This window comes from Chelonia mydas, chromosome 3 (assembly GCF_015237465.2).
Source record: "Chelonia mydas isolate rCheMyd1 chromosome 3, rCheMyd1.pri.v2, whole genome shotgun sequence".
NCBI classification, from domain to species: Eukaryota; Metazoa; Chordata; order Testudines; family Cheloniidae; genus Chelonia; species Chelonia mydas.
The window spans coordinates 146,264,046-146,284,252 of NC_057851.1; the positions used below are offsets into that span (position 1 = coordinate 146,264,046).

General features: G+C 40.9%; 1 protein-coding gene across 1 annotated transcript in view; it reads left to right on the top strand.

Moving 5' to 3' along the window:
* DNAH8 (dynein axonemal heavy chain 8) overlaps nucleotides 1–20,207 on the top strand; it is a 612,643-nt gene that overhangs the window by 495,331 nt on the left and 97,105 nt on the right. The window contains exons 61-68 of the mRNA XM_037895538.2: nucleotides 7,206–7,398; nucleotides 10,198–10,320; nucleotides 12,789–12,919; nucleotides 13,331–13,484; nucleotides 14,048–14,212; nucleotides 14,714–14,940; nucleotides 15,437–15,555; nucleotides 19,042–19,145. Coding sequence (XP_037751466.1) covers nucleotides 7,206–7,398; nucleotides 10,198–10,320; nucleotides 12,789–12,919; nucleotides 13,331–13,484; nucleotides 14,048–14,212; nucleotides 14,714–14,940; nucleotides 15,437–15,555; nucleotides 19,042–19,145 — 1,216 coding nt within the window. The remainder of the gene's footprint in view (nucleotides 1–7,205; nucleotides 7,399–10,197; nucleotides 10,321–12,788; nucleotides 12,920–13,330; nucleotides 13,485–14,047; nucleotides 14,213–14,713; nucleotides 14,941–15,436; nucleotides 15,556–19,041; nucleotides 19,146–20,207) is intronic.

Sequence of the window (20,207 nt, forward strand, 5' to 3'; positions counted from 1 at the left end):
AATATGACTACCTGAACTATGAGTTTAAAGTTTTTATTGACCATTTGCCACAGAAACACCAAGAACAGTTTAGTGCCATAATAAAGGAAGGTCAGCTCTTGGCAAAAACATCTTTGCAGGCTTCACTTGATGTGGCAGACACTGCAGCCAGATATATTTTCACCACAAGAGCAATGAGACAAGTTTCCTGGCTTCAATTGTGTGGTTTTCCATTGGAAGTGCAATCCACGGTGGAAGATTTACCTGTTGAGGGTTACAAGCTCTTCACAGATTTCCTGGATGATTTGCTTCATACCATGAAGGACTCTGGGGCAACACCTGCAAATAAAATTGGCACAATTTTCTGCCTTCCATAGGCCACCAGAACTACCAGCTAAGAGGTCAAGATTTTCTAAAAAGCAGCCTGCAACTACCTTGGCTGCATCATCCCAGCCATCAATATTGTCCAAACTCCAGTTTGGATGGTTTGGTCAAGAGTCCAAACCTCCCAATAATTAAGGTTTCTTGGCTGCATGACACAACCCCCCTTTTTCAATTTGGGCATGGGAGGCTATAATATCAGACAAATGGGTTTTGGAAGCCATTGCATCAGTTTATACTAACCAATTTACATCCATCCTGCCCTCCCACCCCCTATCCCTCTTTAGGGACCCCTCTCAGAATCATTTGCTGTCACAGGAGATCTCAATGCTCCTAAGTCTAGGGGCCATAGAACCAGTTCCACTTCAAGACAGAGGACAAGGATACCACTCAAGATATTTAGTGATACCCAAGAAAAAGAGTGGCAGAGGCCACTATGATATCTCAGACAACTGAACAAACATGTCAGATATCTGAAATTCAGAACGGTGTCCCTAGCAGCTATAATTACCTCCCCAAATCTGGGGCCTGGTCTCTGACCCTCAACCTCAAAGATGCCTACTTCCATGTAGAAATTAATCTCTCTCAGAAAAGATTTATTTGTTTCACATTCAATCACAATCATTACCAATACTTGGCCTGACCCTTTGGTCTGCCTTCTGCCCCAGGGGTGTTCTCAAAAATAATGGCTGTTGTAGCTGCCTATATCCTCATGTAGGAATAACTGTCTTTCTCTACCTGGGCAACTGGCTCCTCAGAGGTTGATCTTATCAGGAGGTGTGGTTGGCAGTTCTAACAACAACTTCACTATTTCGAAGGCTAGGCCTGCAGATGAATCTCAAGTAATCAATCTTGACCCCTATGCAGAAAATACTCTTTACAGGAGCATTTCAGGATTCAATAACAGGCAGAGCATATCTCCCTCCTGACAGGTTCCTTGCTCTAAAGGATCTTATTCAAAAAGTGTAACTCCGTACTCAAGTTCCAGCAAGGGCATGTCTGCAACTGCTGAGACACATGGCAGCTTGCTTTTTTGTGACACAAAACACCAGGTTGCACCTTCAGTGTCTCCAGGAGTGGTCAGGACAGTTTGTGTATGAACAAACACAGTCTATACAAGCAGGTATCTATACCCAGCCAGGTCCTACAGTCACTCACCTGGTGGAAGAATCCTTCCAAGATTTGTGCAGGAGTCCTGTTCAGCCAGAATCCCCCTACCATCGTGTTACATCAGACACTTTCCTTTTGGGATGGGGGGGCTCACTTGGATCCTCACACAGTCCAAGGCAAGTAGTCACAATAGGAACAATGCTGCACATCGATCTGTGGGAGTTAATAGTAGTCAGAAATGCTTGAGACCACTTTCTTTCCCTTGTAAAAAACAAATCCATCAAGATCATGACAGACTACATAGCTTGTGTGTATTATATTAATCGTCAGGGTGGAGCGTGTTCCCCCCCCCCACCCCACTCTGCTCTGAAGGGATAAAACTTTGGAACTGGTTCATAACCAACCAGATAGTCATCTCAGCATCTTACCTCCCAGGTATTCAAAACATCATGGCAGATGACCTCAGCAGAAATATGTCCCTAAATTACATATGGGAGTTGGATTCAAGTCCTCAACAGAATATTTCTATTGTGGAGATTTCCAGAGGTTGACCTTTTTGCCCCAGCAGCCAACACAAAGTGCAGGAAATTCTATTCCAGAGGGGAACTCGATCCCCAGTTTCTAGCAGATGCTTTCCTCATTACATGGACAAAAAGTCTTTTTTATGCATATCCTCCAATTCCTTTGCTTTTAAAGATCTTCATCAAGATCAGACTGGACCAACCCAAAGTAATTTTGATTGCACCAACTTGACCAAGACAAGTTTGGTTTCCTTACCTCATCATACTCACCCCTCACCCTCTGTGGCAGCTCCCCTACCAAACCTCGGCTGTTGTCTTAGGATGCAGGTCAGATGCTTCACCCCAATCTGAACATTCTGCAAGCACAAGCATGGTTCCTCAATGGTTCTTGGGATTAATGGCAGCCTGTTCATCAGGAGTACAACATGTACTTTTAAGTAGCAGAAAGGAATCTACAAGACACACTTACCTTCAGACATGGAGACTATATCATCTCTGGTATAACCGGCTTCATCGTTCACCTGTCCAGTCATTTTTCCACTGTCTTGGATTAGCTGCTGGAATTGAAAACATCAGGCCTTTCTATGAGTTCCATCAAGGTTAATTTAGGGCCAATAACTATGTGCCTGCTGCTACATCTGTCTCTGAAGATGGATTTTAGTGGCCATTAACCAAACTATTCACTTTTCTGTTTTCTTTCTTAAGCTGCATCAGTCTACACAGGAATCTGCCTTTCATGCATTACATGTTAAGAAGTCATTATCCTTTTACTTGGACAGCACTAGGGCATTCAGGAAGTCTCCTAGACTCTTTATTTGTATTACAGATAGGTCTAAGGGAGCCTCTGACTTCATTTTCTCACTGGATTTCTGGATGCGTTTATTGCCTATTATAGTTTGGCTGAGGTTGCACCTCCTCTACAAGTGATTGCGCATTCTACTAGAGCACAGTCTACAGCATTTCCCTACTTAAGGACATTCAATTGCTGAAATCTTCAGGTCTGCAGCATGATCCTCAGTGCATACATTTTTCACCCATTATGCTTTGGTTCACCTGCAAGATCACATGCTTCAGTATGCAACACAGTTCTTTCTTTTGTGATAACCTCTGTTCCAAAATTCCCACCTCCGTAAGGGGTTACTGCCATGGAGTCGCCTGAAGTAGAACACCCACAGGGACAAAGAAGGAGATTACTCATCTTGTGCAGTAACTGGAGTTCTTCAAGATTTGTGTCACTGTGAGTGCTCCACTATCCACCTTTCTTCCTCTCTGTTTCAGGGTTTCCTCTGTGGGACTTTGCAGTAGAGAAGGAACTGAGGGTGGTTTGCCTGCACAGCCCTATATAGCCTCAGTATGGGACACGAGGATATGTAGGGTACAAGTGTGGGTCAAATGGGCATTGCTACCAAAAATCTCTGATCAAAGGCGCAGGGTATCTGACGTGGAGCACCCACAGGAATGCACATCTTGAAGAATGCCAGTTACTGCACAAGGTGAGTAACCTCTCCTTCACAATGCTTGCCTCTGGTAGTCAAGTGGAGGCAGGCTCTAATTTTTATATTCCAATAATCTTCTGGTATAAGGAAGGGGATAAAGTTATAAAAGCTGAAGCTTTCCAAAATACTGACGACAGGCTTCTGGTAATATGGATGAAGCAAAACCAGGCTAAATATACATTGGCATGTAGACTGCAGCAAATGATAGCTAAAACACACACAAAAAAGTTAAAAGTTACACATTGAGCCTCTCTTTCCCCCATTCCCTCAGCCTGTTTTCCTTGTGTCCCTATTCACAGAGCCTGTCCCCTTTCTCTCCCCTGGTCCCTCTTGAGTCCACGCACCAGGCTGTCCTTCTGACACCCATCTCTTCTCCCATCCCATTTTCTGAACCTGTTCTCACTTGAACTGATCCCTCTAATCGTTTCTGTCTAAAGCCCCTTATATAGCAAGCATGCTTCACCATGAATCTCTGTCTCTGCCAGAAATGTCCTGAATCCATTGGCTACTGCCTCTCCCTTCTCCCTAGGGAGTTCCACACTGTCTGAATGTCAGCAAGGGAGAACTGTGAGTGGAGGAAGGCAGACAGTTTCCCTGAGCTCAGTGCTGGTGCCACAGTAGCTCTTAGGGAGTAGGAGGAATCTCTTAGTGGAAAAACCTGCTTAGTTCCTATCGCCCCTCTGGATGCACAAGATTCCAGCAGAGCTGAGGGAGTTCATAGAGGAAATCTAAAATTCTATGCAGCAATTTGCATTTTCTTAATTTTCTTAATCTCAGGATTATAAATATAACCCTTCTGCCAGGCCAAGTTGATAGCAGCAAGGGCCGGGTTCAGTACGCAGGGGTTCCCTCTCATCAAAGCAAATGCAAAACTGGCTCGAGCCCCCACCCAGTGACCTGGGAAAATCTTACACACCCCCTGGGCACCTCAAAGAGGCAATACTTCCCCTCTCGCAAGCTCAGAGTCTCGGTGTAGCAGAGAATCTTTAATAACATGAGGTAAACGACATCAGCATTAAATTGGGGAAACATCACAACTCGTGTTCATTAACCAAACCATGAGCAAAGACCCACCCCAACAAATTGGGCCACATCCTTTCCCTCGGGTTCTTGAGTCCCAGAACCCAAATGTCTCTTGAGTCCAGCAATCCACAAATCACCCAAAGTCCAAAAAGTCCAGCCCCAGAGTTCAAAAGTTCATCTGCAGAGTGTTACTCTCCAGTCTGGCTAAAAATGTGCCTGTGGGGGGGGGGGAAGAGGTAAGGGGCACCTTACGTGACCTGAAGCTGACTGCCCCACAGGGCTCCGCTCCGCCGTCTCACGAACGGCTCTGCTCCGCCACGAACGGCTCTGCTCCACTCTGCTCTCTCACGAACAGCTCCACTCTGCACAGCTCCGCTCCGCACAGCTCCACTCCGCCGTCTCACGAACGGCTCCGCTCTGCACAGCTCCGCTCCGCACAGCTCCACTCCGCCGTCTCACGAACGGCTCCGCTCTGCACAGCTCCGCTCCGCCCCGCCGTCTCACGAACGGCTCTGCTCCGCTTCACCGTCTCACGAACGGCTCCTCTCTGCACAGCTCCGCTGTCTCACAAACGGCTCCGCTCTGCACAGCTCCGCTCCACCGTCTCACGAACGCTCCGCCAGCCTATCCATGAACAGCACCACTGCACTCTAGATCTTCCGGCTCCCCACTACTTGACATAGTGCTCAGTGATTTCAGCTCATAGTAGTGGGAGCCTTAGTGCTGGTGCACCATAAGGCCAAAGTGAATACAGCACAGTACCTGTAGCAAGACTCTTAATAGACCCAAAATTAGTTCTGACATTCCACAGTGGAGAGAGACAGAGGTGCAATTGGTGTTTCACACCCTCACAAAGGGGCCCACACCACCAGGTACTAATACCTGTCTCTCAAGAGTTTTGGAACCCATGACCCTTGCCTAGCAAGTGCTACTTAGTTGATGGTGAGTCCCTCCATCATAACAAAAGGCCGACTCCAGTTCCAAGCACAGTTCCCATAATCAGGGTAATAACAATTTATTCTTCCTGCCCCAATAACAGAGACACTGGGGATCCCACAGCAGCCAAAGTGACCATTTGGGCAGCTATGGCCTCATGCTAGGTGGGGTGGGTGTGTCTATGCAAATGAGATGGGCCCCTGAAGTTGTTTTCCACAACTTGCCATACCTCACCACCAGATGTCAGGGTGGAGCTCATCCTGACACTGCTTACATAAAAGAAAGTAAGACAAGAGTTTCCTGCTCCAGCCAGACACTCTCATTGCCCCCATAGTATGAGAAAGACTACTCAACATAAATCAATTGTAGAGTACATTATCTGTTCATAAATTTCTTTGTGCCCTAAATTATGCTTACCGCTGCACATTATGAGAAACAAAAGTATATATTTGTACAGACATTAATGCCTTGTTTAATGGAAGAAGAAAGATGACACTCAATTTGAATTTGAAGTCAGGACCATATCCATTCATAAATGCCATGAAGCTTCAAAATAAAACCCTTTTAGGGAGAGCCAGCTCTAGAGCGAAAGACTTTACATTTGGCATGCAATTTGTGTGATATCAGTTTACTGAATATGTTCACATTCTGCATTGATTGGACAATACCAAAGTACATAAAGGGACATGAAAGATGAATGTATTTATATAATGTTCATGTATTGTCTTCTCCTACCCTGCTTTGGGTTCAACACAGCTAGTGTTATGGTGCCATCTGTCAGAATGCTAGTAGACTAATAATGAGATTTAGGGGTTATATACAGGCTGACTCCACCCCTCAATTCTTCAATATTTTTGCCTCCTCGTCCAAAAGCACAGAGATGTGCTCACAGCTGTCTGATTTGGGGTTGCCCTGTTCTTTCCACCCCCCAAATATTTCATCTCTGAGAAGGAGGAGAAAAGAAGGCTGTGAATATCAGCACATTTAAATATCTGTGATTCAGAGTTGTTCTTAGCTGCCCACTTTTCCCTTTTCTAGAACCTCTCACACTCTTATCTACCACCACCGAGCAGAGTGTTCCTAGCTGTTTCTTAAGAAATCACACTCCCTCTACTAAAGTAACTGCTTGCTAATTCTGTTAGCTTGTTTGAATCCATATGCAGGATAGAATCAAAGGAGAAGGTTTAACTAGGGAAAATTCCTCACCAGTAACTGTATCAGTGTTCTCTGTTTTCTCCCATCCTGCATTCCTCCCTTCCTCTCCTCTGTATTCTTTCTTCTTTGTTTGCCTTTCCTCTGCTATTTGTGGATTTTGGTATAAGAGCAGTCTGAAGGAACAAGTTGTGAAATCAGCCTACACAGGTATATCCCCTCTTCTTTTCACTATTTTTTTGTTTCCTTGCTGTCTGAGAGGTGGCATCATAACTTTAGATGTACTGAATCCCAAAGTAAGAGGGGAGAAAAGGTAGGGCTTTGATTAAGCACAGCTATCAGTGAATCATTTCCCCTTATTTAACTGATAAATTAAATGTTCTGTCCTAACTGGATGAAAGTCAGAAAGCTAAATTATTCTGTATTATAGAGATATGACTAGTGTACTTGTAAAACATAGTGGCACTTAAATTTCAGTGGCTATCATTATCTAATTTGTGTTTCGCTAAAGTTTTACTTGAGTCATTTCAGTGTTTAACTATTTTCATTCCTTTTTAGCTAAAAAGTTTTTCCATTCTTTTAAATTGTATTAATCTATGTCTTGTAGATTTGTTAATGATGAAGATGTAGCTTGGTTTGATAAAGCCACTACTAAAGCAATCGAGGAACATGTGGATCCAGGATTAGCATCAATTCTCCAGGCTGAACCATATTTTGTAGATTTTTTACAGGATATGCCTGAACCAACTGGTGATGAACCTGAAGATTTTGTATTTGAAGCACCAAAAGTTTATGAAATGGTATTTTATTTTACACCTTAAAAATTAGGCATTCAAGGGTTTTTTTTTACTTATTAAATGTACTATATTGTTGGGATCATATTGAAAGTTTTATCAAATAAATGCACAAATTTTGGTTTAGGGAATACATTTTTAGGTTGGTCAAATTAGTTTACAGTTAATCATGTAAATCTACATCTTTAAAAAGCAATTTAAAATGTGGTAAACAATCCACCTGATATAAATATAGGCTGTTCATTCTCTTCCACTTCACTTCACTGTTCTCCAGTCTTAAAGACTTATTTCGGCTACACAGAATTAGTGAAACAGTTTTAAGAACCAACAGGATTGTGTGCTCCTGTGCAGCCCGCAGCATGCCCTTTAAGACAGCACTGAAGAATATCAGTGAAATTTTAAATCCTGAAGGATAAATAGAGGATCTAAAATCACTATTTTCTTTTGGGGTTGGTACAAACAATTTGAGATTCTTCTTTCATAACACACAAGATAATGTTAATTCAGGAAGAGCAGCAGTGGCCGCGTGTTTTACTTCATTTGTAAAGAAAGTCATTGTCAAGGCCAAACAGGAGGTTGGTGTTGAAGAGCGAAGTGAAAGGTACTTTCTCAAGCCTTGAAGCAGTCACTGCAAGACCTTCTAAATAAAAGGATGCTCAGCCTCCTTTCCACCTCAGTTTTACTTTTTTTTTCCCATCTGCCCATGACTTGGAGCTACTTGTGTCTGATGCTTTTTTAATGTGTTATAGTTCAAATGTAACTTTTCTTTGTTGGTTTTAAGTACATTTTAATTGTTAGTATAGTTTATCTGTGTTTGGCAGCAAATTTTCTAGCTGGCATTTTTCCCCCTGCTAGAAAAAATTGACTTAGCAACTTTTTGTGGTAGCTTCCATTAGACAATGTAAGTCAGTTTGAACCTCTATGGGAAATATTTTCACGCAAGGCTGTGTTTTCAAAATAATGTGCCTGAATGTACATGTAAAATAGGCAATTGTATACCAATTGGGCCCTAAAACTTTTTGATTAAGTGGCATTTAAGAGTGTAAAACCAATCATACACCTAAGTGAAAGGAAAATTACAGGCAGGCCTGAGGGTTGACCATGTATTATATGCACAAATAAATTTTCAACATAATTATGGGCTGAAACTGTGATATTACACTTAGGTGATGGTTTTGCCCATTTAAAGAAGTAATAAAATAAGATCCATTCTGGAAAAATGCAAACATACTACATCTGGGGAAAATAATCCAATACACAGATCCGTGGGGGGAGATTCCTGAAAAACAGTAATGATGAAAGAGACTTGGGTTGACAGTAGACTGCAAATTTACTTGTGAGATGCCAACATAATTTTTATCAGTATATAAAGAAACCTCATATCTCAAAGCAGAGGAGGCATTTGTCCCTTTCCATGTATGGCTGTTGGAACTGCACCTAAAATATTGTGTTCTGTTTTGGCAAGCTAATTATCATTAAGTTGTTGAAAAAATTGAATCAATGCAGAAAAGAGCACTATAAATGTAGGGATTGATTTATGAGGAAAGATTTTAAAAAAATACATTTGCATATTGTTACTTTGGCCAACAGACAGAGACAATATAGTTGTGCATAAGTATTTGAAGTGTGTAAACCCCAAAGAAGGAGGTGGATTCTTTTGACTCATACAAGGAGATATAATTAGGAATTATAGGTGAAATTAAGCAAAGAAATTTTAGATTGAATTTCTAGCAAATGTCTGATTCCTAACCCTTCTGTAGTGTGAGACATTTTGGTTGTACCTATCTTCCTGAAACTAGTGGACCACTTCTGTGCCAGTGATCTTTCAGCATTCTCCGTATCCTTTGCAATCCTAGCTTTTAATGCTAATGTTGGGGCAGCAACAAGAAAATTATTTCCCCTACTTTCTGTTCTCCTTTAGGGGACAACATTTTTGGGCTTTGTTCTTCAAAGAAGATCCCCCCAACAAGTTATTTTTCTCCATGTATTCTCCCTCCCCCATCATGGTGGAGCAGGTCAAATGGAACAAGCCAAAGGTTCAGAGTTGTTTCATCTATAATGAGACCTTCTCAGAAGCCATGAAAGGGGAATACTGCCATGATTGTTTCAAGCTCATGTTTGCCATTATTTCTAGCCATCAGTCTGCCAGAACAGGGGGTTGAGAGTTTAGCTGAGTTGTTGGTCTCTGCATTCCTCTACACCAGCTGAGACCACTCCAGAGACTCCTCCACAAAGACGGGTTAGTCTTCTTCAACTCTGTGACTCAGCAAATTGAGCCCCTAAGATGTTTTAAATTACTTGCAGAACTGTTTCAATCCACAACTGTCCAAGATTCAGGGGAGCTGAAAACATGGCTTTGAGCCACCTTTTCGTCTTACTTTCCTCAATAGTGCAAAGTGTAAATTCAGCACAGCTGAGAATCTGTCCCAATATAAATAAGCCACAAGCAAATAAATCCTGAAGGAACTAATAAGAACACCAGTGTTCTAGATATAAGAACAAGTGAAAAAACCAGGAGCTAAGGGCAGGATTCCTTGTAAAGATGCAGTTTATGTGCCATGTCAGAGCCTGCAAGCCTATTTTACTTCTAAATGCTGTTAACAGTTCCTGACTATATTATGAGACACAGTTCTAAAAGAGAGAGTCTATGGATGCAGCAGATGGATTGATCTCAGGTAACTGGGAAGTAAAAGTTTGTCTACATAATTTTATTCAGATAAGTGTTTTTACCTCTGTAGTTACACTAATATGCTAGGACTATCTATAAATATTGTTATTTTTCTTGCTTTTTTCTCTCTCTTTCAGATCCCGAGCTTTGAATTTCTGTGTGAAAAATTGCAAATGTACCAGAGGCAATACAATGAAGCCATTAGGGGATCATTTCTTGATTTGGTGTTTTTTAAAGATGCAATGACACATCTTGTTAAGGTTTTGTTTATACAGCATTTAATAATACATTTAATTTAGGTGACTGGACCTCATGAGTCACATGAATAGTAGAACTAAACTGACCATTTGAATTTGGAATTGTCAGGTAGGGGATAGAGGGTAGTTGTGTGTAAAAGCTAAATGTTCTTGGAAGGAAGCAAGGAGTGATGTTCAGAAGGCTTGGTAAGGGGACAGTCTTTTTCAATTTGCACATGTTATGTGGTGGATGGAGCAAGCTGCATAATCTCAAAAATTACCATGCAAAGACAATACAAAGTTAGATGTTAATATAAAGAAAGATCTGAGGAATATACAGAAGGGTTTTAACAGTATAAAGAAATCAGTAAAGAATGGAATATGAAAGCCCCTTTAAATAAATGTAAAACTATGCATTAAGAAGACAATATATATTGACTAACTGTATTAAAGGAAGCACTGAAGGCAGATGTATTATACAATAACAGTGAGTTATGGTTTCATTGTTTGCAAACAGCAAAAATGGCAGTCTTAGGGCTTGTCTATATGGGGAAGCTATTGTGAAATAAGCTAGAGTGTGAATTTAAACCACAATAGCTGTTCCATACTAACTGCCCATGTGTACACTATAGTACTAAGAGTGCCACTTTGGATAAAGCTAAACTGCAAAAAGGCACTCTTAGGCAATATCTCCACTGGCCAGAGCCTTTCCCACTGCCTCCCACCTCCAAAACCTTTTCCCACTGCCTGGAAAGCTACTGGCAGCTCTGCACTGCAGGAGTCTTTTCCTGTGGAAGGGAAAGGTTGATGCTGCAGGGAGTTGCCAGAACTTTTCCTGCTGTTGGAGCCTTTCTCTGCTTTAGGGAAAGACTCCAGCAACAGGGAGGCAGGGGGACACTACATTGCTAAAAATAGCAGTGCAGATGAGGGAGGCACTGCTTTGATGAGTAGGGTACATACCCTGGTATATACCCACAGGATTCAGGCATGTCCTTACTCTACTGACCTAAGCAGTGCCTCACCATCAACACTGTTCCCATGCTAGGGGTGTGGATAGTGTATGTACTCTACATACCACCAAAAGCAGAGTGCAGCATAGATGTACCTTTAGTGTGGAATAAGAGTGTCCACATGGGGAGCTAGTATGGAATAGTTATTGTGAAATAATTATTCTACAATACCTATTCTGGGCTATTTCCCTATGTAGATAAGCCCTTAGGATAGAGTCACAAATTAAAACCTTTTATCATGCAGACTAGATGCTACATATTATGTACAAATCTTACAAATGGAGAAGCATTACATTAGGAATACATGGACATTTATTTCAACCCACTATGCAGTACAACCTATGTAGATGCAATCTACTGCTACTGGTACACAACCTTAAGTGTGAGCCTGATCTGTTGGGCAAATTTCAATTGAAAATATAGAAAACTATTATAATCACTTGTGAGATACTTTGACAATTAAGAATATGTGATGTGAAAATATTTTATGTTAGTATATTGCAAAATTTTGATATTTACCATTTTTGCCACATGCTAAACAATTTCATTATTCTTGGGAAAAAAATATTTGCCCATGCAAAACTAATAATCATCTTTTAATACATTGTCATTTGTTAGCTTTGACCAATAAACACCACATTAAGGTATTGAAATTAACTTAAACAGTACAAACTATAGTCATGGTCATGCTGCAGTGTTTCTGGAACTGTGCAAAAAAATGACACCTTCTCATGTTGGGTACCCTTGTTTCACCTCACCTACTGGCTTATGACATCTTTTGGCAGTTCCACATTATACCTCATCTAAATGTACATAATATAAGATTTTAAATTATATATGATGTTGGTGTGTGTAGGGTGGGTACGTTAAACTCCAAAATATGGCCCTTTTTGGAGAATTACCGCACACCTATATGGACAGACTGTAATTCTTGAAAGCTCATAACTTGGTCAAAGGAAAGCAAGTTTTCACCAGAGCACTGAAAGGCTCTTCTTTTCAGTGAAAGATATTTCCATACTCTGTTTTCATTTCTCTACCTTTTAATCAAGAGGTGTTTTTAGAAAAAAAATTGCAAACATTTCTATAAGTGTAGAAGTGTGGGTTTTTTCACTCTTCTGCTAATTAAAAGTGGCTTTTGTGGTGTTATTTTTTAAAGTCCCACTCATTAGGAGATTAAGCTTGGAAAATTTCAATCTTAAATCTACAGTTAAACACAAATCCTAAACATATTTATTTTAAATCCCACATGCAACTCATAAATTAGAAGCTATGTTCTTAAAATGCAGCCCTTTCACTGAAGTCACATGAATCTCTTCAGATACTATTGCTTTATTTGGAAGAAGGGGCCTTATTTTTCTCTATGGGAAAGGTCTTCAAAAATACCCTCCCAGATAATATTTGGAGTAAAACAGATATTTAACTCTGCTAATCTTTTATAACTAGCTAAACACAGCACAGATTACTTGTATTTTTTCTGTATAGATTTCACGAATAATTCGGACTGCATGTGGAAATGCTTTACTTGTAGGAGTTGGTGGTTCTGGAAAACAGAGTCTTTCAAGATTGGCCTCTTTTATAGCTGGATACAGAATATTTCAGATAACTTTAACCAGGTAAGAAATGAAAAAATATTGTGTTATTTGTCTCTCCAAAACTAGAACCTGATGTTTTTGAGGAAATGTAAGTATTTTAATCTTTATTTTAAACACTATCTTTAAAAACAGTAAACAAAAAAATTGTTACACTCTGATTCATTTATGCATCATTGGCTGCTCACTAGGACCCTAATTCAGCAAATCATAACTACCCATCAAAGCTCTGAAGCACGTGCTTAAATGCTTTCCTGAATTGAGCCTGAGTCTTTCAGTTTATTTCACAGGGAGATGGATCTTCCCCTCACTGAAGTGTGTGGATATTATAGTCATGATTTGTTCTACAAATTATATATTAAATATAATTTGAAAAATTGCAAAGATTCTGTATTGTGTATTAAGCAAATTTGTAATTTCTCTTTTTCCTCATAGATCCTATAATGTTTCCAATCTGACAGATGATCTGAAACTTCTATATAGAGTAGCGGGTGCAGAAGGAAAAGGCATCACTTTCATTTTCACTGATAATGAAATAAAAGATGAAGCATTTCTGGAATACCTTAACAATCTGCTATCTTCAGGAGAGGTTAGATCCTCAAAATGGCAGTATACTTTAGCAATAAAAAATTTCAATATTTGCTCTTAACACCTGATTGCCATTGATTTTTGTAATAATTAATGGGGCTAGAAAGGATCTAAATCCCAAATATCTCAAATTTGGGACATTCGGGGCCCCAACTGAATCTCAATATAAATTTCTGGATTTACGTCAGTACTCTTGCAAGAATACCTTTTGATGCTCATAAAAATACAGTATTTCCTCATGCAGCCATGCTCCAATGTGAACTTGATTTGGACAGATTATGTAAGCATTAGGGAGAAAATAAGTGAGGAGGGTATTTAAAAGGCCACCATTACCGAAGGGTGTCCTTGCTAGTTTAGGGCTTTATTTTTCCCTAACATCCATTGTCTTTAATGAAGTTGCTCAGGGTTTTAAATCAGGGAAGAATTTGGTCCTTAGTTCATCTAAATTGTTTCTGTGTGTGTAGAGACAGATAGATGGAAAGATAGATTACAATTATGAAATATATTATCATTCAGTTAAATTAATGCAATTTCTTTTCCTATGCATTTTGGTTTTGTACAAAGATTTCCAATTTATTTGCTCGGGATGAGCTGGATGAAATTACACAAGGATTAATATCTGTGATGAAAAAAGAGCTGCCTCGATTTCCTCCTACATTTGATAATCTTTATGAGTATTTTATATCACGGTCAAAGAAGAATTTGCATGTTGTTCTCTGCTTTTCTCCAGTGAGTTTTCTTTTTGTAACTATCTTGTTTATTTTTGTGGGTACATTCCCATATAAAACATGATGTGATCATTCAAGGTTTATAATTTGAAGAGTCAGGGCATATATCAAGCAGTGAATGCAGTTTTTCAGTATTTTAGGTTTTACTGAAGTCCTTGATTGTTGCTGGAAAAACAAGAGCCCTCAAAGCAGGTGTGAGTGGATGTCAAGCTTTTAATTGAAATTAATGTACAACTAACTGAAGTTTTAAAACACTAAGTAGCATTCATCTTTAATATGAGTTTTTTTTCTAATGTTTTATTAATTTTATTGAGGATATCAAGATAATAAAAAAGAATAGGATGCAGATATAGGGTAAAAGTTATGCATGATGTTATAATGGTAAAACAGAATGAGAAAAAAATGCTTAAATTTTATGTACATGTTAATGTTTTGGATAAAATCAGATATGGTATCACACACACTATATTAAGCATTGTTTTAAAACTGTTACTTTTGTTAGGTTGGTGAGAAGTTCCGCGCACGTTCTTTGAAATTTCCTGGTCTGATATCAGGCTGCACTATGGACTGGTTCAATCGGTGGCCTAAAGAAGCCCTTGTTGCTGTAGCCAGTTACTTCCTTTCAGAATTTAATATTGTTTGTTCTTCTGAAGTTAAAGCACAAGTAGTAGAAACTATGGGCCTCTTTCATGATATAGTTTCTGAGAACTGTGAGAATTATTTCCAAAGGTAACATTCTGTACAAATTTAAAAATTGAGCAACCACAAAAAATATTATTACTATTTATGGAATAATGTTTATGGCATTGTAATATATGAAGAAATAATTGTCTTTTACAGTTTATTAATACAGAAGTGAAGTTTGTATTTGATAAATTCAAAAGCCATCCATAATAATCACAAGTATGTGGCAACTTCATTACCCTATTCCCATTGTAGGATAAGAATAAAAAATGGTACAAGAAACTTTAATATAGCTTGTGTGGATGAGGACAGATGTAATTGCACATAAAAGGTGACATTAAGTATTATCGTTGTGAAGGGATGCTGCATTTTGACTGCATGAAATGCTTCTCTTTCCATATAATATTTGCTGTCTGTGTTTTAAAAAATAATTCAGTTGAAACTGAAGACCTGGACAGTCGTGCGACTATTTAGATCTCCAATGAATACTATGTGAAAGTTATATATTAAATTATAATTTTCTTAAATTTCTGCCTTTCAGATATCGACGAAGAGCTCATGTTACACCCAAATCTTATCTCTCTTTCATAAATGGTTACAAAGATGTTTATTCTGAAAAGCTAGGAAACATTAATGAACAAGCTGAACGCATGCAAATAGGTAAGATGTATAGGGAATAAAAATAAATCTTAGATATGGTCCCAGATGACCTCTGTTTCATGGTTGGGCTTCTCATTCACAGATCATTTAGGATCACTCCCTTTTTGTATCACAGTCAAATAGCCCAAACCTGAAATGTGTATGTTAAACCTTATCACTCAAGTGATGGTTACTTCAGAGTACTGTATGTGGTAGTAACGTCAATTGGCCAAGTCCCTTTGTATGATAAGAGTGGTACAAATACAGCATTAAAACTAGTTTAATCATCTATCTGAGCATTCCCTCTATTAAACATAAATATCTAATATTCCCAACTTAGCTTTTATAACAGAAAGGGGAAGTTGAAAATGGCTAGAAAGAACACCTGACTGATTGGCTTGAGGGTCGAAGAGGCAGCTCAAAACCACTCCAATCCTTTCTCTGAAGTTTCTGCATTAGCAGTGAGAATTCGGCATAAACTGTCAGTTTGCCTCCTACCCTAGTACAGTGTTGAACGTGGCTGGAGAAGTGGTTGAGACAGGCAGAAGTGTGAGGGAGGTTACATGCTTTTTATGCCTGAAGCTAGTGCTTGTAGTATTTTAAAAAAGAAAAAAGAAAAGCCATAAGTTCATTCAATTTGAGGTTAGACTAGATGACCCTTGAGGTCCCTTCGACCCTATGACTCTACAATTACTGTAGGCAGAATTGGCAGTGCTGCCCATTATAAGACTGTGTTTTTAGTTTCTTATAACTTTGCCATACTTTAACTGTTTGGGCAGAAATTTTCCATGCTGGGTGTCTGCCTCAGTGTGACGGGGTGCACATGCCCTGCACTGGACAAGAGGGGTTAACCCCGTACTGTGGGCAAAGAAAGCCACCCCCCTCGCCCCTGCTGAACATGCTCCAATTGGAGAGCCAGTATAAAAGGAGGTAACCCAGCTCAGTCAGGAGGGATTGCTGAGGAGAGAGGAGACACATTGCAAGCTCCCACCCAGGAGCTGCCGGAGCCCCAGACCAAGGGGCCTAAGCCTGCTGAGACCTGGGTAGATACCCAGCTACCCGTGGACACCCAGGAGGCATTGGAACGGTCAGAAGCTCCACAGGCTGGAGACCCAGGAGACACATGGACCATACCACTAGAAGACAGGGTAGGAAGTAGACTAGGGGGAGTAGTCATTGATCCAGTTGTAAGACCTAGACAAATTAGACAAATTGTAGGACCTGGACAAATTAGAGGATTGGGCCAAAAGAAATTTGATGGGGTTCAACAAGGACAAGTGCAGAGTCCTGCACATAGGACAGAAGAATCCTATGCACCGCTATAGACTAGGGACCGAATGGCTAGGCAGCAGTTCTGAAGAAAAGGACTTAGGGGTTACAGTGGACCAGAAGCTGGATATGAATCAACAGTGTGCCCTTGTTGCCAAGAAGGCTAATGGCATTTTGGGCTCTATAAGTAGGGACATTGCCAGCAAATCAAGGAACTTGATCATTCCCCTCTATTTGACATTGGTGAGGCCTCATCTGAAGTACTGTGTCCAGTTTTGGGCCCCACACTACAAGAAGGATGTGGAAAAACTGGAAAGAGTCCAGCAGAGGGCAACAAAAATGATTAGGGGACTGGAACACATGACTTATGAGGAGAGGCTGAGGGAATTGGGATTGTTTAGTCTGCGGAAGAGAAGAATGAGGGGGGATTTGATAGCTGCTTTCAACTACCTGAAAGGGGGTTCCAAAGAGGATGGATCTAGACTGTTCTCAGTGGTAGCAGATGACAGAACAAGGAGTAATGTCTCAAATCGCAGTGGGGGAGGTTTAGGTTGGATATTAGGAAAAACTTTTTCGCTAGGAGGGTGGTGAAGCACTGGAATGCGTTACCTAGGGAGGTGGTGGAATTTCCTTCCTTAGAGGTTTTTAAGGTCAGGCTTGACAAAGCTCTGGCTGGGATGATTTAGTTGGGGATTGGTCTTGCTTTGAGCAGGGGGTTGGACTAAATGACCTCCTGAGGTCCCTTCCAACCTTGATATTCTATGATGACCAGGAACTAAGTCAGCGTGTTTCAGTTGGATCCCTGCAGACCCAGTTTTGAGTACACTCACCTCTGACAGGGTCCTAGGCTGGGACTCTACCCCGGCCACACGCCCTCCCCACCCCTGACCATTAGGCCATCCAGCCCGGTGAGAGAGGGCAGCCATACTGAATATGGCCATTTGGCCATCCAGCCCTGCAGGAGAGGGCAGCCATATTGATTCTGGCCATTAGGCCATCCAGCCCTGCAAGAGAGGGCAGCTGTAAGGACTCTGGTCACTAGGCCTTGCAGCACTGCGTAGAAGGGCAGCCATATTGACTCTAGCCATTAGAACATCCAGCTCTGCAAGGAACAGCAGCTGTATTGATTCTGGCCATTAGGCCATGCAGCCCTGTGAGGAAGGGCAGCCATATTGACTCTAGCCACTAGGCCATACCGTCCTGAGGCAAAGGGTGGTCTGGTAGAGTCAGCCGCGAGGCTGTAATGACCCTTCCTACACCCCAAAGGAGGGACAGAGTGCACTTGCCCTGTGACACTCAGATTGAACTTTTTGAAAAGTTATAGTCAAAATGGGTCCACTGTTTGCAAGAATGAGATTAGAAAAAATAAATTATTTTGCCATATTAAAAAAATTCTTACAACTATTTCATTGAGAAGATCTAGTCCCCCATGCTTTGGAGTAGAGATTTGAAATTCAGCATGTGGAGTTACATTTGTATCAGGGATATGCCCTTTGCTGTTCCCATGAAAAGTCGCCCAAATTGGGTCAAATTATAACACTTTGAAAAAACATAGTTTGCATATGTTTAATAGGAATTTATTAGAGCTTTGCTGCTAAAATCTCTGAAGATTCCAGTTGCACTAACATGCTCCAGCCTATCTCAGCTCCTGCATGTAACTGAAGTGTGCATTTGCCATCCCTGGGCTACTGGGGGTGAGCAGGACTTTCCCTGCAATTGCAGCTCATGGCTGCTGAGGCTGGGCATTGGAACTGACAGCAGGGAGAGTGTCTCTTCTGTTCTCTCAATGTCACCCCATTGGCATCTTGACAACATGGAGGAGGAAGGTGCCTGACTTGAATGAAGTGGGGACAAGAGCCAGACTGGGGAAAGGTGGGAGGAGCAGATTGAGAAAAAGGCCCTAGTGGGGAGAAGAGACTTGAAGTGGAGTCTGGCAGGGTGCAAGAAACTGGGACCTGGGGTTGAAATTGGCTGGGCAAGAAGACATGGACTAGGAGATGGGGGAGGAGAAGAGGGGGCACTAGGACAAGGACCCTGAGAAGAGTGAAGGGAAAGGAGACTAAGATTGGATGAGAAGCCCAGAGTAGGAGACTGTGAGCTAGTGGGCAGGCGAATGAGAGAGGGGAATAATTGGAGGGTGGTTGTGAGGTGGCAGATTGGAGAAGAGTTAGAAATTATCAAAAATATAGCATTATTCTCCACCTTTCTGAACTGCCATGATTATCTTATATTTGATAGGTCTCGCCAAGCTGATGGAAGCCAGTGAATCTGTTGCCAAACTCTCTCTGGAATTGGCAGTGAAAGAAAAGGAATTGGCTTTGGCTTCTGTAAAGGCAGATAAAGTACGTACTTATTTGCTAAACATATTTGTGATCTAGATTCACTTTAATGTCCACTGGTGGCAAAAAAAAAAATAGTGTGGGAGAACTGTAGTAGTGTAAAAGGTCCACAACATCCTCTTTGTCAAGGAACTTGCAGGAAATGGATGTAACGCAAAACAGCCTGCTCCTGTGCAAGGAGGAGATGTGGCAAGGGCAGCTGTGTATGCTGCTTCAGCACAGGCTCCACAGTAGCCCTGCCAGTGAGGCTCCTGAGGAGCGCCAACGGAGACTAAAGCTGCCCTGGTGGAACCCACTGGGGAGGGAGATGGTGGAAAAACTATATAAATGCCGGGCCTGGCTTTCCCTAGTTTCTTTCCTCTGTAAGCAGCAGGTCTCATTGCTTGTTTCAGTGCTCTTTGTTGTAGTACAGCTTGGTTTGAGAGTTATTCATAGTTAATTTTTGGTTAAGTTATATGTATTAAATTAAGATAATTTGTTAATATTCAATAGCTGGACCTTTTTAGTGTTAGTCAATTCTGTTTCATTTTGTGGTTCTTGTCAGCTTTAATATGGGAGGTCCAGAAAGAAAAATAAAAGTTTGAGTGGTTCTTGTTTTGCAACAACAAAGTAAAGAGTCCCTGTGATCTTGCACAATGCTGGTCCAGTGGATTGTGCATGTAAGCATAATTTTAAAAATGATGCTCAGCAAAGAGACCACAGAGGAGCCTGATTTGACTTTAATGAAAGTGTTTCTATAGGGAATCAAATTATTCTGGTGTAATAGCAGATGTAGCATCTTCTCTTCTCAAGGACACTCCACACTACTTATCAGCCTTGGTGATGGTCTCTTGGAAACTGACGTTAAAGAGGAAGGAGAAGAGGAATATGTTGATGATTCTAAGGCTGTTTCCAAAGCCTAGGCCCTCTTCCTCCACCTCACAAGACAATAGTATGCTTCCATTGCTTCCATTTAACCACCAGATAATTATAAGATTTGTGGAGTTTGCAGTTCAGGAAAAAAATTGTACAGACTGTTTGACATTTTGGAGTTTAAATGTAATGGCAAAATATTTCTCCCACAAA